Consider the following 22,018-nt stretch of genomic DNA (forward strand, 5'->3'; position numbering starts at 1 on the left):
GACCCCCACCTAGCCTGGCCCCCAACCTGCTGTGCCTGGACCTGCTGGCGAGGCGTGGCCAGAGTGGCCCGGGCCCAGCCACGGTTGGGGTGGGGCAGGATGGCCAGGGCTGGTGCCAGGCACAGCTGGAGAAGCCCATACCCACTGGGGCAGCATGGCTGGAGCGGCATGGGGCCAACTGCGGCCAGCCCTCTCCCTGCCTGGACCCAGCTGCGGCAGCCCACCCCGAGCCCAGACCTGCTGGGGCCAGGGGAGAAGCACCTATCCTGCAGCCGCAGCCCCAGAGCTGCTGCACCGGGGAGAGGTGCCCCTCACCCCCATCCCAGGTGTTGCTATGGGGAGAGAGAGCTGGGGGGAGTCCTCTCTCCCCACTGTAGCCCCTGAGCACCCTCCTGCACCACAAACCCCTTATCCCCAGCCCCAACCCAGAGTCTACACCCCCAGCCAGAACCCTCACACCTTGCACCACAACCCGATGCCCGAGCCCTGAGCCCCTTATCCCTGGCCCGACCCCTGAACCTGCACCCCCAGCTGGAACCCTCACACCCCTGTGCCCCAGCCCTGAGCCCCTCATCCCTTGCCCCAGCCCTGAGCCTGCACCTTCAGCCAGGGCCCTCCCACCCTGTACCCCAACCCTCTGCCCCAGCCCTGAGCCCCCTCCCACACTCCAAACCCTTGGCCCCACCCCCACCACATGAATTTTGTTATGTTCACCAATATGAAGGTGATGTGTCACACACCACCTTCATATTGGTGCACATAATACAATTCATTCCACACATGGGTGAGAAATATTAGAGGGAACACTGTTCTCAACGTGTGCAGTACTAGCCCATCACGGCCCTTTGTCCTTAAGAGGCAAGACCAGGAGACAGTCAGAGGATAACATTTACTGAACGGACCATCACACAGAAGGAAAATATCCTGGGAAAGATCTGTTTTTCCTGTTATTTTTACTAAAATTGTGTCCAGGTCTTTTGACTTCTGTACAGAAGATTTTCAGAGAGGATTTTTTGCATTTTTTTGTGAAGTGAAAACGTTTTACCTGGCTCTGTTTGCTAGTCATTAGTCCATATTTTTAAAGAGAGCAGAAGCACAGGGACATGTGTAAAACAGTGTATGCAGTTATGCACCTAATTTATGTGCACTATTACTGCAATTGTGTATTCAATCTGCATATTTGCACATGGAAATACACAGGAATCTAAATGGTTACTTGCATGTACAAAGACAGTAGGGCAGCACAGATTAGGTATGCATTTGCAGGTGGATTTTTGTACACATCCCTTTTGAAAATCTGGTCTTTACTGTGTAACACTCAGATGTTGTCACAATCAACACAAGACTTGCCATCACAGAGGCCCACACATAATTTGTACAGACTCACATTGTTTCCTTTTTCTTGTAGCAGCTTCAGGTTGTCTTTACATTGTTTGAGCTCATCTGTGATTGATTGCTTTTCTTGCTCAGTCATCTCAAACTTCAACTTCAGCTCTGAGAGTACAGTCTGTGTCTTTTCATACTAAAGGCAAAGAAAAAATCATCTACAGACTCATCTTAAATTGGACATTAGATGTTAAGTTCTGTTAAAGTAAGTCAATGAAGCTTCAGAAAAACTCTTCCTTTATCAACCACGTTTCAAGATAATTTGGTCTGAACTAGCAGTTCTATATAAAAACAGCAGATGAGAGATCTGTTTGGAGGATAATTAAAACCATCTTATATCCCAAAGAAAAACTACAACAAAGAACCTTCTTCCATTCCTACTGAAACAGTCTTCTAAGTTTCCTTTTTACTATGATTTCTCCCCCTTGTGTTGAAGGCTTAGAACTAGCTGCATGTATGCATTTGCTTTTTGGTAGCAAAGAGACTCATAACATCCTACTGCAGCTATAACTAAAGGAGAACAAAGTTTTATTTATATAACGGCTTATCTTGCATGATACCAACATCTTTACTAATGCCATAGGTTATATTCATAAATTACGTCAGCTACGACTAGAATGCAGCCTTCTTCTTGGATAGAAGACAGCAACTAAAAGTGCATACTACCGCACTTGGTTTTAAAAAAGTAAGTAAGGACCACCATTATCCAAATGAAACTGCATAGGGAATTTAAGAAGGCAGAATATAACACCACAAATCAAAATTTAGCCTAGAAATTGAGGCTACACTCCCCTAACACTAGTATAAAGTGATATGCAAACTTTAATGACAACTTCAGTAACTCTTTTACATTTCATTCAAAAAATAGCACATCCAACCACAGTATGCCCCCTAAGGACATACAGGGCACGAGTTCAGAACGGACTCAAAGTAGTATTTCTCCTACTCAATCTACTTCCTACCACACTCAGAGTTTTCCTTTGTAGGTTTCCCATACATTTGCTAACCAGATCAGACCCAGCTTTGTTTGTGATATAATCAACAGTGATGCTTCATTAGAATGATTTAAGTTGCCTACGACATTCTAAGATAGTCCACTAATTCTGGAGTTTATCATTTACACAAACAAAAATATTTTCATATCGGGGGGGGGGGGAGAATTATGCAGTTCTCAAGAAGGATGAATTCACTATAGCATGTCATGTGAAACTACAGTGTGCTGGTGGCCAACTCCACTGACAGCCACACCTGAATATATTCAACTTATGTGCCACACCAAACACAATGTGACGGTGTCCCTCATTAATCAAGAGGGACAATAAATAGTAAGAACAGGTGTTCGCATGGCACTGTTGTAGCCAGTGTTGCAAGATATTTACGTGCCAGATTCACTAAAGATGCATATGTCCCTTCATGCTTCAACCCCCATTCTAGAGGGCATGCGTTCATGCCGATGACTGCTCTGCTTGATAACGATCCAAAGGTGTGCGGAACGATGCACATTCATTTTCATCATCTGAGTCAGATGCCACCAGCAGAAAGTTGATTTTTTTTTTTTGGTGGTTCAGGTTCTTTGGTTTCTGCATCTGAATACTGCTCTTTTAACCTTTCTGAAACCATGTTCCACACCTCCTCCCTCTCAGATTTTGGAAGACACTTCAGATTCTTAAACCTTGGATCCACTGCTGTAGCTATCTTTAGAAAACTCACATTGTACCATTTTTGTATTTTGCCAAATCTGCAGTGAAAGTGTTCTTAAAATGAACAATATGTGCTGGGTCATCATCCAAGACTGCTATAACATGAAGTATATGGCAGAACGCGGGTAAAACAGAGCAGGAGACATGTAATTCTCCCCCCAAGGAGTTCAGTCACAAATGTAATGAATGCATTTTTTTTAAATGAGCATCACCAGCACGGAAGCATGTCCTTTGGAATGGTGGCTGAAGCATGAAGGGGCATATGAATGTTTAGCATATCTGGCATGTAAATACCTTGCAATGCCAGCTACAAAAGTGCCATGCGAACGCCTGTTCTCATTTTCAGGTGACATTGTAAATAAGAAGCGGGCAGCATTATCTCCCGTAAATGTAAATGAATTTGTTTGTCTGAGCGACTGGCTGCACAAGAAGTAGGACTGAGTGGACTTGTAGGCTCTAAAGGTTTACATTGTTTTGTTTTTGAGTGCAGTTATGTAACATCAAAAATCTACATTTGTAAGTTGCACTTTCACAATAAAGAGATTGCACTACAATACTTGTATAAGGTGAATTGAAAAATACTGTTTTTTGTTTATCATTTTTACAGTGCAAGTATTTGTAATAAAAATATAAAGTGAGCCCTGTACACTTTGTATTCTGTGTTGTAATTGAAATCAATACATTTGAAAATGTAGAAAAACATACTGAATACATTTGAATTGGTATTCTATTGTTTCACAAGTGTGATTAAAAGCGCTTAGACAATGTGTCAAACATTCCTCTGTCAAGGGAAGCTTCTTCCTATCATTCAAGGTCTATAGATATTCAAATTATTTTATAGGCTACAAGGTAACCTTCACAACAGATCATTGGGGGGCTAGAAACCATTGCTTTAAGCATCAAAGCTAAAAGTTCTATATCCATAAAAGAGCTAAAAGTAGCAGCTCCTTTATGGATATAGAACTTCTGTAGTTATAATGTTATATGTTAACATTAATTTACATTTTTTTCTGAAATATGAAAATGGTATATAACATCATGGTGATGAATTTATGACAAAGCAAGGAAAAGGATTACAAAAAGGATAATGAAAAATCCACCAGTGGCTGGATAAAGCTTTTCTAATTGTGTTCATGAGAAAAGGAACTAACTATTGCAGCTTTTTTCCCCCATAGAGCGTGTGCTTTCGCAGCCTCATTGGAAGGGTTCTAACTTTATCATATGCACTTCTTAATCACCTTCAAAAGTCCTGAGGATCCAAGCGAGGCTCTATTAAATAGGAAGGACACTCATCTTTGCAGAGGATGTGAATTCCTAGTGCTTAGGAAAAATGGGTGCGTCTAATATAATACACAAATTGTCTCAGAACAGTTACTACCTGTTTATAAAGGTTACTGGGAATTTAATGCTGTGGTCAAGAAGATGACTGCCTATCTGCCATCTGAATGGTAGTCGTAAGGGAAAGCTGCCCATGAACAGCTTAACAAACAGAGTAAAAGCAAGTATTTAGAAAGTTGCCAAACACACATCTTATTTGAGCTTCCCTTTAAGGTTCACATATTTCCTCATTTGTGCATCAAGTCCCACTGACACAGAACCACTAATAACAATTTTCAGAAGTTTTGAGGTCATAGCTATTTTCACTGTATTTCCATCTAGCTAGCATAAATATCAGTCGCTGGTCATAGGATCCAATCATAACAGGAATTAATGTCTTTCCTTTTACCTCTTTCTGAACATCCTTTGCTTGATTCTCAGCTTCACTGAGTAGAGTTTTTAGACTAGCTGCATCGCGTTGATGCTGTTCCTTCAAAGATCCCACTTGATTTTCAAGTTCCTTTCGGGTCATTTCAAGAACACTTAGATCACCGGTTAGCGCTAAACTCTGTCTCTGAGAACTGCAAAACAATATTCAATTCATGCCTCACATTTTAAAGTAAAACATTTACATAATTTATAAAGCACTTTTTATCCCTAAGAACTTTACAAACCATATGCATACCATACAGCACTACCAAATTGCAGCTACCCCTGGGATGGAGAGCAGCATCAGCACACCATATAACAAAGGAACTGGGGAACGTCGGTGCCGCAGGTCTCTATCAGAGTCTGACTGTGGTGCCGTTCTTACTGCTGAAGCTGGGGTGCTGCGTAGCGAAGCGCTCGGTGCCAGGTCTTGGCGCACCACTGGAGGCTGAGAGCCAAGAGACAGCTCCATGGGGAGCTGTCCTAAGCGAAAGTCCTGCTCCTTCTTAGTACGGGTATGAAAACGCTTGCAGATCCTGCAGTTCTCTGCTTGGTGAGACTGCCCCAGACGCTTCAGGCAAGAGTCTTAGGGGTCGGCCCTTGACATAGGCTTGGAGCAGGAGCCTTAGGGCTTAAAGCCCAGAGCCTTGGGCATGAGCCCATGCAAAAGACAGGGAGGAGGGAAACCCCTTCCAACCCCACTAATAAGAACAACTATACTATAACTATAACACTATACTATAACTATCAACTATTAAACTATGTAGGAAAAACGCTAGGGAGAGTGGAGAGTAGCAAAGCCAAGCTCCACAGTTCCAACAACCGTCATGGGCGGTAAGAAGGAAGTAAGGGGGCGCTCGGTCGGCTGGGGTATATCCAGCGCCATGAAGGCGCCACTCCAGGGGGCTCCCCAGCTGACCCACCGGATGTTCTCCGACGGCCGCGCATGCGGCGTGCGCACACCTAATTGAAATTGATATGAGCAAGCACTCTAAGAATAATACTATTTTTGGATTATTATTTATACACTGAAAATAATTACAAATACTTTGAGTAGAAACTAACTCAGAAGAACAGTGCATCTCAATGAGATAGTTACAGTATGCATAATGTACATATATCTACTTCAATTCTAGCTTATCAGTAACAAATTAATAAATATCTTGAATATTCTAAAATAGAAAATATAATGGTCTTCATGCAAATTAATTATTTCATAAAGTTTTGTGCTTCATTAATGTAAAAATCTGTACGTTAATAATTAAATACTAAGTATTTAAGTTAAGCAATTGTAATTTGTGACTATAAAATATAAGCAATAGAAATATGAACCACTCTCTTAGAAACCACTGGCTTTCTTTTAAGAATAGAAACAGATCATCTGTGTCCCCACATCTGAGCATGAACATTTTCTGTGAAGAAACACAAGTGCAAAAGTGATCACATATTTACGTGCACAGACCACTGTGACTACTTTTAGAAAATTAGCCTGTGCTACATTTTTACCTAGTCAGGATGGAGTAAGATCCTGTGGGGAAAAAGATTGGTGCACATCGTCAGTGAGAATATACCACTAGAGAGGCCTGAACTGGCAACAGAGGGTTGCTGGGAATATAACAGGTCTAGATATTGTTATATGGGAAACTATAATGGGGAGGTGTGGTGGTGGTGGTGGTGGTGGTAGACTGGATACAGTAGAAACGTGGGGTAGGAGAGAAGAGGGAAATGAAGTGTCAGGAGTTAGAGAAAATGGGAGTAGAAATAGAATGAAGGGAGATTCATGTATAAGATTTGGCTTCAGTTTGCCTAAAACAATAACTCGTCCCTTCTTGGAATGCTCCACTGCAGGGAACTTCCATTGGTAACTATAACTAGAACCTATGGCACTGAGAACATTAAAAGAAAAGGGTAGGTACGTGGTAAAAATTCAAGTCTAAAAGAAGAAGAGGTTACTCACTTTGTGCAATAACTGTGGCTCTTTGAGAGGTCTCTCTCTATGGGTGCTCTACTTCAGATGTGCATGTGCCTCTTGAGCCCCTGATCAGAGATTTTACATTAATGATGTCTGTTTGGCCCATGCATGCGCCCTGTACCTCCTCATGTCAGACACCAAGGCTATATGCGGGTGCACATGCAACCCACCTTCAGGTTTCTTCTCCACCAGAACATCCCTAGAGAACAGTCCAAAGCAGAGGGGAAGGAGGGTAAATAGTGGAGCACCCAAGGGACATACATCTCAAAGAACCACAGTTACTGCATAAAGTGAGTAACCTCTTCTTAGACTAGTGTCCAGGTGCTCCACGTCAGGTGACTTCAGAGCAGTCTCAGATACTCTCAGATACTAGCACAGTCTTAAGAAATGCCACAGATGTTGCTTGTGATCTGTCAAACGTGCTATCACCCTTTGGGTTGGGGGGGGGGGAGAAGGGAGAATGAATGCCTGCAGCATCATAAGTGATAATGCATTCAGATATCCCTCTTAATAGTCTCTGAGCAGAGATTGCGGACCTTTTGGATCTATCTGCATAGCAGATGAAGAGCTTAAGTGACTTTTGAAATTGTTTGGTCCTATTGAAGTAGAAAGCTAATGCCCTAAAAATACAGGACATGGAAACAGGATTCCTACACAGAGCTATGTGGTGTCAGAAAAAACATTGGATGATGAATGGATTGGTTAAACTGGAACTCCAATAGAACATTAGGTAAGAATTTAGAGTGTGAACATAAAGACACTTGGTCTTTGAATACCATAAAGGAGGGGGAGATCTGCCATCAAGGCTTCCCTCTCCCCAATTCTGCAGGTCGACATGATGGCTACTAAAAAGGCCATTTTCTTAGTTAAATGGAGCAGAGAACAGGTTGCCATAGGTTCAAATGGAGGTCTCAAGGTAACTAAGGACCAAGTTTAGGTTCCAGGCTTGGTGGGGACTTTTATCTGGGGTAGAGATTCCCCAAACTCTCAATAAACCTAGATGATACCAGGTGAGCAAAAAATGGAGAATTCTTCTCCTGGAGGATGAAAGGCTGATATTGCAGCCAAATGGGCCTTAATCAGACTAACTTTCTTCAGATTCAGCAGGTAATCCAGGATGACAAAGTGGCACAAATTCCGGAGGAGGCAGCAACACCACCACCAATGGAAAAATCTCTTCTATTTCTGCAGATAAGAAGTTTGGGTTGACCTCTTTCTACTATTCATTAACACCTGTTGTACTTCCACAAAGCGAGAGGATTCTAACTCCATGAACCATCAAGGAACTATACCCTGAGGTGGAGAACTCCTACAATGGTGTGAACCACACGACCCTTATCCTGTGAGAGGAAATGAGATGTGGTTGCATCTAACCACCATTCAAGCCCAAAGGTGGAGCAGGTAAGGGTACCAAACTTGTCTCGACCAGACTGGCACTATAAGGGTAACTCTGGTCCTGTCTGATTTTGTTAATCACCCTTCATATCAACAGTGTTGGGGAAAATGCATACAACCGACCTTTCTTCCAAGACAGAAGAAAACTTCTCCCCTCTCAAGTAGAAAAAAGGGCACCTCTTGTTCCTGCAGGTGGTGAAGAGATCCACCTTTGGCAGTGTCCATCTTTGCAATATGCTGTGGAGAACTTGAGAGTCTAACTCCCATTCATAGTCCTGTGAGGACATAGGCTGTAGTGTTCTGGATATCTGGGAGGGTGGACCACTGAAATTTGGATTTGATGAGCTATACACGAGTCGCATAATTTCATGGCTTTAATGCACAAGTGCTCTTTGCTGCTTGTTGACATAAAACATGCAGGATAAGTTGTCAGTCATGACCCTGATTGATATGTCCCTAATGAGGAGTGTGAAATGAAGGCGGTGTTCCTCAGAGCCAGGATTGATCTGGAGACTGGTTTCCTAAATTGTCTATCTGCCCAGAGTCATGAGGGCATTGAAGTGGGCTCTTCGTCCCAACTGTGAACAGTGGCAGGTGTCTGACGCACGTTGTTGGCTGGATCTCAGAGCATCTCGTTAATGGGTACCACCACACTGGAGGATGTTGCTGACTGCAGGATATCCAACAGTTTGTGCTGTGAGTCCCCTGACTTCTTCAAATGGAATTTGAAGAGCATCCACTACCCCCTTATGAGGTCTTGAAATTGCCAAAAATGGTTGGCCAGGAATGGTGGTATAGGCATAACTGCCTCACTCGGAGACAAGGATAAAATAGGTATTGGAGGGGTGGCCTCTATCTGCCCTGGCCTCCTGCTCCTCAAATGTCTCCTCCTGTGTGTGGCAGAAGGAGGGCAGGGGAAGGGAAGCTGGTTGGGGAGGAGTGGGCTGTACAGCTCTAATACCATAGGAGATAGTACCAGTAGTCTGTGAACTGCTGCTGATAAGCAGCCCAGGGGTCCCAGTCTGGTCCCTTCCCCCGCTCCCCAGGAGTGGGGGTGGCATGCAGGGTTGGTTCCACCACCTTAATGATGAGTGCAAACTTTCCTGTGATGGTCAAAGAATGGGTTCCTGAAGAACCCTGAACGGAAACAGAAGAGACCACCTGGAAGTCTCCTTCATACTCCTCACTATTATCCAATGGAGGGGCACCGGCAGAAAATGGTGGAAAGTTATGCGATAGTGGAGGACGGTGGTCCAGAGATCAGGGTCTTGGTACTGAGAGGTGCTCAATTCCCATGAGAAACAGGGACTCTGGTTCATCCATTACGGAAAGGTCCTTTGTGTATCTAAACTTCTGAGGTATTGAGTAGGGGTTCGGTAGCAATGCAGTAGCAGAGGACAATATCACACTGATGGTGGGCGTACCGATGTAGATGCCAATGATGCCTTGGTGCCATTGCTTGCTTGGTACCAAGAGTGCTGAATGCATAGGTATCAACGGTGGGGCTGTGCTTGATTGTGCCAGTCCAGAGTGCCCATGCTTGCCCTCCTCATTCCTGGTACAGGGTACCAAGGATGTCCCTCTCCTTTGAGCTCCAGGACTTTCCAGCCCCACCAGTATTGAGGGAGGAGTCCCTTGACTGAATGGTATCGAGTCGAGAGGTCTAAGCTTTGGAGGCTGTAGATGTCACAAGGGACCTGGGTTTTTTTTGAGCTGGTTCCTTAGGATGAGAGTTCATATTTCTCTTTTTTGGAAGGCTTCCCTCAAGCCTCCAAAGCCTTCCACTTCTTCAGGGAAGCCTGCGCCGAGGTTGAAGGGACACTGGATCTGTTCAGAGCAGATTTATGGGTGGGGGAGGAGTCTCCTGACCCAACTCAGAAACTGGTCAAAGGGAGCATTCCATCATCAGCAATCTGAATTTAATCTCCCTCTTCTTCCTTGCCCTGGACTTGAGGGCCAAAGCAGAAGTTGCTCTTCTGGGAGATGTGAGACTGCCCAAAGCAATGGACTCACTTAGAGGGGCAGTTGCTCACAGGTATAGCCTCTTGGCAGGAGAGGCAGTGTTTGAAACCCACTGAGCCACATATGCACTGCTAGGAAAAATAAGTCTCTCAGAGAAGAAAGAGAGGAGTAAAAAATCTCTTACACTTTTTCTTTAACTATAATTATTACTAACAAATAACTAATCTTAACAAACATCTCTAGAAAAACAGAACAGCTGAGACATGCTCAAAGCGGACATGCTAAGGCTCAGTCTCAGGCTGAGGTGGTTGAGAAGGAACTGAAGGTGGTTCACCCACACACCCCTGTACAGCCTTGGTGTCCAGTATGAGGAAGCACAATGCACATGGGCAGGTCAAACAGACGCTGCTAATGGACCGTTTCCAATCAAGGACTCAAGAGGTGCATGGGCACCTGAAGCAGGGCACCGATGTGGATACTACTTGAAGAAAAACAGGTTATTGTCTCAGTACTATACTCTAGATGAACAATCAAGACACAAGATTCCAAAAGTGAAGACAAAAGGGATAACGGAGGAAGAGGGGATAAAACGGACAAATTACTACTGTGTAAGTTGGATGTCTTAAGCATTCTTTAGCAGTAGGGTAAAAGGACTCAAGAATGAAGGAACAAAAAGATCAAAACATATTCTAAATAATCCTGTCACACACACTTTATTATTATTTCATTGTGAAGTATATACTTGTTGTAAGAATGGGAGATTTACCTTTATTAATTGCCATAACATGGTAAATGAAATACATCTTACAACATAGTATCGTTTCAGTGAAGTCTACCATAACTAAGGCTAAGATTTTGTCATGGATATTTTTAGTAAAAGTCACAGACAAGTCACGGGCAATGAAGAAAAATTAATGGAATCCCGTGACCTGTCCCTGACTTTTACTAAAAATATCCATGATAAAATGGGAAGGGACTGGGCAGCTGTGGGGCGGCTGGGAGCCCAGGGGTCCCCACCACCCATGGAGGCTGAGAGCTCCCGGGTCCACCTGCCCTCTTCCCAGCAGCAAGGAGCTGCAGGAATCCCTCTACTGCTGCCAGAGTGGGGAGCTGAGGGGGTTCCCCTGCCTGCCCCAGTGGTGGTTGGGGAAGTCTCCATCCCCCACAGCAGCCAGGAGCTGCGGGGTACCGCCCCTGCCTGGGGTGGCTGGGAGCTTGGGGGCCCGCTGCCTCAGGTGGTGGGGGTACTTCACAGCTCTCTGCTGCTGCAGGAGGTGGCAGGACCCTGCAGCTCCCAGCTGTTGGGGCTGAAGTCACGGAGGTCTTTGAAAGTCATGGATTCCGTGACTTCTGTAACCTCTGTGACAAAATCATAGCCTTAACCATGAACATCAGTGATGTGACAGAACAGAACACGGGTCGGCAACCTTTGGCACCCGGCCCATCAGGGTAAAGCCGCTGGCAGGCCGGGCCCATTTGTTTATCTAGAGTGTCCACAGGCACGGAGCCCTGCAGTTCCCACTGGCTGCGGTTTGCCGTTCCCGGCCAACAGGAGCTGTGGGAAGCAGTGGCTAGCTAGTCCCTCGGCCCAAGCCGCTTCCTGCAGCTCCCATTGGCTGGGAGCGGCGAACCATGGCCAGTGAGAATTGCAGGGCTCTGTGCCTGCGGACACTCCAGATAAACAAACCGGCCCGGCCAGCCAGTGGCTTTACTCTGACAGGCCAGGTGCCAAAGGTTGCCGACCCCTGGAATAGAGGATCCTGTAATCCTATCTCAATGTTATTTGCAAACTCCAAATGTTAAGCATTTTCTAATCCAAGTTTTTATACATTTTTTTTTCTTTTGGGCAGTAAAGGAAGACAACTTTTACTAAGTTTAACTGACATCAGAATGCATATTCCCAAGTCCCTATTAAAGTGGCAAAATTTAATTTAAAATAGGATGTGTCATCTGAAGCATATTCTATGTTCATTAGTAATATACAAATATTTAAAGAATGGAGCACAAAATGTGTAAATGTAACTAATTGTAAACGTGAACTGTTCTTTGACCAAAATGATCTGTAAATCAAAAGTTAATAAAATGCATAATATACACTCCAGTTCTCTTGTGTACATGCTATTTAAAAAACAAAACAAAAAACATAATTGGCCCCTAATTTTTGAAGTCCTTTTTAGCTGTTATAGAAACCTTTTGAGCTAAGACCATTTGTAACTGTTGCCAGCACCCAGTGCCGAAAGGCAAAACAACAGCAGGGGTTTGTTACACGGTGTGCGTCACTCAATAATCACAACGGGGTGGAGAAGTAGAAAAGTTTATTTGCAGCTGCAAACAAGGTACAGGGAGAATAGAATCTCAAATCCTGCACACCAGAGCAGGTCATTACACACACTTTTATATTCCTTAATGCTACTGCACTACACATCAGCCAATTAAAACTTTGCACAAATACTCTGCCTTCCTTATATGGGTTACAACAATGTTTATTTCCTGCAACCTCTAACAAGCATTCCTAGCAACTTAAACAACCAGCACATTCTGTCTGGCCTTATAGCTGTCTCTCTCCTATTATCTTTAACTTGGCGTCAGCAAACCTTACAGTATAAGGCATTATCTGCGGCTGCAACATTGTTTTAAGAGCAAAAGAGCTTACTCAAACCAGCCAGGCCTGAATTCTATTAAGAGTGGTTGAGAAGAAGTCCTTGGCCTTCAGCAGGGAGATTTCCTCGACCCTTATGGCCTTCCATCCCCTCAACTTAACTAGTGGCCATACCCTGGGATCTCCAACATAACCTTTAGAGTCAGTAGCTCTTACCTATGAAGCTCCTTCTCTTGTCGCTGAAGTTCAGATGCAAGCAAAGTATTCTCATTCTTTAAGGAGAGGCATACAGCTTCTAGATCACTCCACTCCCTTCTCAACTTTTCAAGTTCACCTGTAAACAATGTAAAGTTACTCTGAGTAAAATAGTCACAGAAATAATGTTTCATGTGCCCTGAAAAAGTAACAAGGAAAAATCTGAGAGGACTTGTAAAAACTAACTTGTCAAGTTGATTATGTTATACAATGTTTTTGTGGCACAGAACTAGTATATATCGTATATCAAACTATAAGCCAACATTATTAATAGTTTGAGACACTTCAACACTTAGATTAAAATCATAGAAAATTAGGGTTGGAAGAGACCTCAGGAGGTCATCTAGTCCAATCCCCTGCTCAAAGCAGGACCAGCCCCAACTAAATCATCCCAGCCAGGGCTTTGTCAAGCCTAGCCTTAAAGACCTCTAAGGATGGAGGTTCCACCCCCTCCCTAGGTAATCCATTCCAGTGCTTCACCACCCTCCTAGTGAAATAGTGTTTCCTAATATGCAACCTAGACCTCCTGTATTGCAACTTGAGACCATTGCTCCTTATTCTGTTATCTGCCACGACTGAGAACAGCCTAGCTCCATCCTCTTTGGAACCCCGCCCTTCAGTTGAAGGCTGCTCTCAAATCCCCCCTCTCTTTTCTTCTGCAGACTAAACAAACCCAGTTCCCTCAGCCTCTCCTCATAAGTCATGTGCCCCAGCCCCCTAATCATTTTCATTGCCCTCCACTGGACTCTCTTCAATTTGTCCACATCCTTTCTGGGGGGCCCAAAACTGGACGCAATTCTCCAGATGTTACCTAACCAGTGCCAAATAGAGGGGAATAATCACTTCCCTCGATCTGCTGGCAATGCTCCTACTAATGCAGTCCAATATGCCGTTAGCCTTCTTGGCAACAAGGGTGCACTGTTGACTCATATCCAGCTTCTCATTCACTGTAATTCCCAGGTCCTTTTCTGCAGAACTGCCGCTTAGCCACTATTTCTTAGTGCTGCTATTTCTTATAAAAATTCAAGACAGTTACCAAAAAAAGTCTTTAGATGTCTATTACTAGAATTTGAAAACAGAAAAAGTTATGGAAAAGTTTATTTGAAGCATCTGCTTTTCCAGCCACTGACATCTAACTACAAAATTATTAGCACAAGTAGAGTTCAGGAGAATCAGAAGTTACTAGTTGCCATACATGTCAGAGCCACATAACAAAGCATTCAAAGCAAACATTAGAAGCTTGAAATCACATCTGTGAAAATCAGCAACCAATGCAACTAGTAGAGAAAGAGTCTTGGGGATGCAGTGACAAGAGACTGGATTAGGCAAAGCTCTCTTAAGGTATGTCTATACTGCAATTAGGCACCCATGGCTGGCCCATGCCGGCTGACTTGGGCTTTGGAGCTGTTGAATTGCAGTGCAGACTTTCTGGTTGAGGCTGCAGCCTGAGCTCTGGGACCCTCCCACCTCACAGGGCCCTAGAATCCAGGCTCCAGCCCAAGCCTGGACATCTACACTGCAATTAAACAACCTCGCAGCTCGAGCCGAAGTCAGCTGGCATGGGCCAGTCATAGGTTTTTAACTGCAGTGTAGACATACCTCAGAGACCTTCACAAAGAGTAATTAATGCAGAATTCTAAATCTTGGGTATGTCCCAACTTCCATCTACATACCACTGAAGAAATTTCAGTACAAGTATAATTTATACTGCTCTTACTGTATATTATAATCTGTATCCTGAGCTCCTTGAACTTCTTAATGCAGATGTCAGTATGGAAAGTTTGTATCACTCTTTCCTCTAACATAGGTTCAAGATACACACCAGAATTGGGGCTGACACTGTAAGATGCTACTGGAGTGCAGTACTGTAGGGTGCAGTTCCATTCATCATCTATATAGTTTTTGTATTGGTGCCCATCATTGTAGTATCTGAGCACATCGCAGGTTAGCAGATTGGCACAACAAGATCCCTAGTGAACTTCTGGAGTCTATGGCTCTTCCTTGGAAAAAATAAGATCCTCTTGTAGTGAAAGAGATTGGTTGGGAGAAGTAGTTGTGTCACTCTTGTTATTGTGGTAAAGTTTTTGTGAAAGAGGTAGATCTTGAAGTGTGACCTAAATGTGCCAGACTCCAGATTAGTTTTCTCTCTCTTGGGAATTTGTTCCCTAGCTGGATTCCCTCCTCTGAGAAATGCCTTGTTGCCTGCTCTCACGTGATCATGGTTTGCAACCTGTATTGCCCAATATGAGTGCAATAGTCTTGACAGCTGATAGACTGCACTGAAAGGATCAATTCCTTGAACTGGCAGCAGAAGTGAACTGGAAGCCAGTGGATCCTCCAGGCCTCTTAGCCAAATGTCTAGAAGATTATAGCTACAGAGATTTGCTGAACACTTTGCAACTCCTGTAGTAATGTATATTCCTATAATATGTGGACTTTGCCATGCTTTTCAGCTAGTGCCACAATACTCTTATTTCAATGAAAAGCATAGCTACGTTTATAACGAATATCTTATAGGAACAATTAGACAAAATTTAAATTCCCATTTAAGTGACAGAAAGCAGTGTAGAATTATTATGTAGTGTATTCATGCGAAGTTTCTAGTTAAATTTCAAATTTGTTTACACTATGGATTTTGATAGTAAAGAAAATACACAATAATAATGACCTGAGTAATTTAATTCTAAATATCTGCCACTCAGACATCAAAGTGATTGTGACAGTTCCCATCAGGATGGGTCATGACTTTCTTACCTTGTAAACGAGTAGCTTCCTCTCTCTGCTGATCCTCACACTGCTGACATCGCAGCTGGAAACTGGCTTGAAGACTGACAATTTCTTTTTCGTATTCGGAGGCTTCTTTCCGCCAGCGTTCAAGTTCAGCCCGCACCTCCTGCAGCTCTTCTTGCAAAGCAGCAATATCAGTTTCTCGTTCTGATGCAGCCTTTTCTGCCCCTTGCTGAAGGAGCAAAATCTCATCTTGAGCACATAACAATTCATTTCGAGCGCTTGAAATTTCATTCTCCTTTTCCTCACGAAGATTCTCAATATCTTCCTGCAACCTATGCAGCTGGGCTGGAAAATAACGTATGCAAGTATAGATTTTTCTAAGGTTTATTTATTACATTTGAAGAAAACCTACAGGGAAAAAACTCCTCCCTTAACTATACTCTGAGTAGATTAATGATGACATCTCTAGCAACTCAGTTCCAGATTTAACTTCATAGTTGGGATTAAATTTTGGATGGGAATGGTTTCTCCGGTCCAGGATGGATTTTCTGGTCAAAGTAAGAATAAGTAAGAGAGAGCCCTTCTCCAACACCAGAATAGCCAATATCCCAGTGGCTAGGGTACTCACCGGTGATCTGTGAGATCTCGGTTCAAGTCCCTGCTCTACCATTGTCTACATCCCTAACTATCAAGCTATTCGTTATTCTAGGGTGGGTCTCTCCCAATCTCTCCTGTTGGAGCTGTTCCACTCTAAAAATATTCAGTGGAGTAGGGACTCAAACAGGGTCTTCTACATCCCAGGTGAATGCCCCGACCACCAGGCTATTGGCTATTCTGGGATCTCTCTGGTTTCCATGAAAACCTTTTTGATAAATTTAGCATAACTTTTTAATTTTTATTCCCCCATCAAACCTGGCAAAGGACCAATAAATATTCCTTCAGTAAGGAATATTTTTTCTTGAAAAATTTTGAATTTTAGTGTAGTCTCAGTTATTAATGAATAAAAAGGTCTCAGAATCCTTTGGGCTGGGGTCAAACATGAGAAGATTCATATCCAGAGAATATTTTTTTAGAAAGCTATTAGCATTTGAAAAATATGGTCATGCTGTAAGGTAATCTTCATTGTAACAATAGCTGCCAGGCAGTGTTAGAATGGTTTCTGAAACACTGGGTGTAATTTGGAGAGCTATTAAAATGAAGTTTCCATGACACCTTTTTTTATTTAGGCAACAGACAAAAGCCATTGCCTCATCCGATCTGAGCCCTTTCATTATACAAGGACTAATTACATGGGCCCTCACAGTCTCCCTACTCTTCCCATCCATGGATGGAGGGAGCACTACTCTTGGGGAGGTAGGGATTCAGCTGCTTCTGTGGCACTACCCCTTCCCATCCCCCACTCTTCTCCAGACATCACAGATGTGGGTCAAGGAAGAGTGGTGCGCCAGAGGTGCGATGAGTCTGACCACTGTCCACTTTCCTAACCCCATGCAGATCTTCTAGAAAATATACTAGAACATCTTCCAGGACAGGGGTGGCCAACCTGGGGCTCCGGAGCCACATGCGGCTCTTCAGAAGTTAATATGCGGCTCCTTGTACAGGCACCAACTCCGGGGCTGGAGCTACAGGCGCCAACTTTCCAATGTGCCAGCAAGTGCTCACTGGTCAACCCCAGGCTCTGCCAAAGGCCCTGCCCCCTCCCCTAAGCCTGCACTGCCCTCTCTCCTCCCCAAGAGCCTCCTGCATGCCACGAAACAGCTGATCGGGAGGTGCGGGGAGGGAGACTGAGGCACTGATCAGTGGGGCTGCTGGTGGCTGGGAGGCACTGGGAGTGGGGTGGGGGAGCTGATGGGGGGCTGCTGACATATTACTGTGGCTCTTTGGCAATGTACATTAGTAAATTCTCGCTCCTTCTCAGGATCAGGTTGGCCACCCCTGTTCCAGGAGTCCTTGGGGACAGTGAAACCAGAGAGAGTTCACTGTAAAGCATAACCGGCAAGGAGCTAAGGAGCTAGCAGACGCAAAGAGTTAGAGCAGAGGCCCACAGCCTCAGTGTGGGTCTGCCAGGTTTGTGGGCAGGCACTGAGGCTTATTTTTTGCCCGTGGCTCCCACTCTACAAAAGAATAGCAAAGAAACAACTTGAGGGGATCCTTGTTGAGATTTCTCCTCCTCCTCCAGAAGCACATTTCCCACTTTTGCTACTGCTTTGGTTGGTTGGTTGAAGACAGTTTTCGGCTAGGCTGTTAACAGAGCAACCAGCTCATTCAGATTATTCCTCAGATTTTTCTGCAGGAGGGCATTATCCTGGGAAAGGCCTAAATATGTTTAGCCGGAAGGCACATGCGGTACTCTATACACTTTTCAGTGCGAGTGGTAAACTCATTTGCTGTAGCTATTTTTATTCTCATTAGAAGTTGTTCTTCCTTAGCTTGGTGATGGTTGCTTCCAGATCTACAAGTTTGAATGTAAAAATGATGTAAGCATTGGATTCCATTTTGCTTTATCTGTTTTGGGCTGGAAAACTCATGGTTTGCTTATTTACCTCAGGTGGAAACAGCCAGTAATGCAATGCCATTCCTTCATAAAAGTATAGGCAGTGGTTTCACTAAATTTTTTTTATTATTTCAGATTTTGAATTTGGAAGTTGCTTTGGAATGGACAGAAGAAGAACTTATTTAGGGAAGTTCTACCAATAAGGGAAGAAGCTGACCAGGGCATAAAACCTAAATCACGGTAAGAATTAAGCATGCCTGTCAAGTTCAGAATGCCTGTCAAAAGACAAATGTAAGATAGCACAGCAGGCCTTTTTGGAGAATCTAAAGGTGAAAGGGAAAGAGAAAAAATGCACACTATAGATTATTTCCTGCTAAAACCTAGAAAATACAATGAATCAGTAGTGTACGAATCACTGAGAAGCATAAATTGACACAGTTCAACTCTCAACTACACTCAAGAGAAATTAGACTAAGATTCATAGATAATTATTTCCTTTTATAAAAGTTACCCGATGCCACCAAAAGTGACAGAAGTATTTTCTTTTATACCTGACGTATAAAGAGTAAAGAGAAAAATCAATTATTTCATACCTTGCAGAAACTGTATTTGCTTGGTGGACTCCTCAACCTGCAGCCGGTAGGCTTTTCTCTCTTCTTCCAGTAGTGCTATAAATGAAAGTGGAAATGTGCCTAAATTTGTAATTAGTTCAAAATTTTAAAAAAATCTTCAGCTGTATAGTTTAATAATTTAAAAGTTAATCTCAAAGTCAAATTATTTCCCCAAAAATGGAGTTTGAAAGATTAAAATAATCAGATTTCAACAAATCAAAGCTAATGCATATGTAAGTAGTTTAATAAAAAGTTAATACTTTTAAACGATTTTTGGTAGTAGTATAATTAATCTTAGATTGTAAACAATTAATATTGCCAGTCGTTTTATCTTGGAAATGCAACTGTACTGTGTGCGAGGGGAAAGCATATAGAAAGAAATTTGTAGAGATTTCCCAAAAGAATGTTGACTACAATGAGTTTGAACTACATTACATAGTTTTCTGCAAAAGTAAACCAACACTTTTGCTATTTGCACTGATACGATTGTAACAGGACGTATGGATGGGGAGTCTAAAAAATGATCTAGCTATCACTGAACTCATTTAACTACCTTTATTGTCCAATTAAAATAGATGAATCAAAGAATACATACAGATAAATAAATTTTGCATTTCATTAACTCACTTAAAGGTGTGGTACTGCTAAAAGGAGACTGTCACATCAATTTAGGCCCAAAATTTAGGTTTTGCATAAAAGATTACTTATAAGCTAGAGACACTGGCAGGTTAAAGATACCTTTTTCTACATATGGGCAGTAAAACAAAATATTTACTGTATTAGACAAAATTGGTTTAAGCAGCCCCTTTTAAGGTTAACTGATATATTTACTTAAGGACAATTATTCAGATTTGCACTTAAATTTGATTCTACAGGACAGTCATTCAAATCTTTTTTTATCTCTGTCTCACCTTGAAGTTCGAAGCATTTTTGTTTACTTGTTCTAGCTAGCTCTTGGGCTTCAATCAGCTCCTTGTGCAGCTGCTGAATTTCTTGTTTAGTCTCTGTTTCTGATTGTGCACCCTGTAATTCATCTGATAAAAGAACATTTTTATTTTGAAGCATAAGTTTGCATAGCAACTTTATTTGTACTGCCACATAAAGACAGGCAATGTTTTTGGCTTCAATCATGCAACATTAGCCACAATAGTTATCACTGGGTTAGGTAGAAGTTAGCAAAAAACATTAATCTATTTAGCAGTTTGTTTTAATCTTGAGTGAAATGAAAGTAAAACAATCGTAGTTATATCCAACATGCAAAAAAAAACCATAACATATACAAGGAATCCCAGTTTACATAACACTTAGTGAAATTTAAACTTTTTTTTTTAAATATTGCATAGAATTGGCATATCTCAGGATTATATTCAAGAAGCCTTAATGTTGCTGATATTTCATTTTAAATGTTCTTTTTGTGCATGTAACGTAATTTATAAAGTATAAAGAACGTACACCGTTTCTTTGAAAGTCAACTTCAGAAGTTGCTAGCAGAAAGAATTCAGTATGTCATTTCAGCAATGATGCAAGTATATAAAACACAACATGATTTATAATGCCATACTTGGGCTAACATTTCTGAACTTAGGTGTCTCAAGGTAGGCACCTACATGAAAGCACCCTGATTTTACAGAAGCGCTGAGCAAGCCATTTGAAGTCAACAGGAAAAGCAGATGTTCGGCCCAACTGAAAGTCAAGCCAAGTTTTGGCCTAAAAACTTGCTTCACTGTGACATTACTTTGAAAATATTAAAAGTTCCTTTAATCTGAGATCATGTCTAAGGATGTATTTTTAGCTCAAATACTGGTAAGCATATGAATTATGCTTACATAAAATACATATGAATACATAAAACTTGTCAAATCTGTTCTTCCCCATCTCAAAGTTTTTGTATTATTTATAAAATTGCATAAATAAAAGACCTCAGGGAATAAAAAGAAATCATCTGTGCCAATGGACTAGAAATATTCATATTCGTCTGAAATAAATACAAAATACTTTTTCAACTTAAAATTACTGAATGCTCAAGTAGCAGAAAAAAGAGAAACATATAAACAAACGTGTAAAAACCTTAACTAATAACAGCATATCATTCTCATTGTCTATTAATAATGGAGTACCAGTAGTATGACTCGGTAGACTACAGGAGAAAGAGGCAGTTCTAGCTCCAAGGAATTTGCAATATTAAGATGTGATCTTTGAAACTCTGACGCATTTAACATTTCTCACGTAAGTGTTATTCACATAAGGGTTTGTGAAATAAGGCCCTTATAGGGAAACAGACAAAGTCAAACTACACATATTAAATCAATGGAAGGTAGAAACTTCAAGGAATTCAAGTCAATTGTCTGGTTGCAGAAAAATAGGAAGAACACGACAGTCCAGCTATCAGACATGAGAAACAAAAGAAGCATGTATTACATAGCTTATGGTTAATAAACTGACAATCCCAAAATCCATACAGAACTAAAATTAATTTATATTGGGCAAAAGAAAAACCCCAGTCAAGACCCAGAGATACTTTTGCTGGAGAGTCCAAACTACTACTGATAGTTCAGTATTAAGTTATACTTTTGTTATATTTTGTTTATACTTGTTTATTTATTTAGCTATATATTAGATCAAGGAAATAACTGTTCTAGTTAGTTGCTTGTCTCAAATGATCATTTTTCTTATTCTTAGCTAGCTATTTCACCATACCACCACAAAGTACTTATCATATCACATCTCTCCAGAAAAATATCTTGTGCTTGTCTTATTCGTGCAGTAATAAACTCCATGTCTTGGACCTCTTGCAATTTCTTTAACCACATATTAATGGATTTTCCCCTTGAACGCCAAAGTAGCGTTACACATTTCCATGCTGTGGTAGTTAACATCCTGAACATGGATCTTTCTTTGTGGCTGACCACTGTTGCAGGTGTCTCCCCTAAAATATAACAAATTGGATTTTTGTCAAACTGAATATTAATATATATTTCATGTTGCTTGTGTCCACAATTTTGTGTCTTATTATATCCTCAAAATATAGGTAAGGTGTCCATTACAACATCTCCAGCAGAGACAAGAAATGTAAGAGAATAGCTTTTTGATCATTACAAGGATATAAAAATTAAGCCCTACAATTAATTTCCACAGCAATTGCCTTGTGGATAGGGAAGTAATGATTCC

At 42.1% G+C, this 22,018-nt stretch overlaps 1 protein-coding gene across 29 annotated transcripts in view; it reads right to left on the bottom strand.

Annotated features, from left to right (window-relative positions):
- SLMAP (sarcolemma associated protein) overlaps window positions 1–22,018 on the bottom strand; it is a 161,785-nt gene that overhangs the window by 4,741 nt on the left and 135,026 nt on the right. For 21 of the 29 annotated variants that reach the window (XM_073351448.1, XM_073351449.2, XM_073351450.1 and 18 more), the window contains 6 exons: window positions 19,762–19,884; window positions 18,833–18,907; window positions 15,770–16,090; window positions 12,977–13,094; window positions 4,813–4,984; window positions 1,388–1,522 (listed from right to left, as the gene is read on the bottom strand). In XM_073351448.1, the coding sequence (XP_073207549.1) occupies window positions 1,388–1,522; window positions 4,813–4,984; window positions 12,977–13,094; window positions 15,770–16,090; window positions 18,833–18,907; window positions 19,762–19,884 (944 nt within the window). The remainder of the gene's footprint in view (window positions 1–1,387; window positions 1,523–4,812; window positions 4,985–12,976; window positions 13,095–15,769; window positions 16,091–18,832; window positions 18,908–19,761; window positions 19,885–22,018) is intronic. The other 8 variants (XM_073351457.2, XM_073351466.1, XM_073351475.2 and 5 more) reach the window with 1 other exon arrangement.

The sequence above is a fragment of the Lepidochelys kempii genome, chromosome 7 (assembly GCF_965140285.1).
Source record: "Lepidochelys kempii isolate rLepKem1 chromosome 7, rLepKem1.hap1, whole genome shotgun sequence".
Lineage (NCBI taxonomy): Eukaryota > Metazoa > Chordata > Testudines > Cheloniidae > Lepidochelys > Lepidochelys kempii.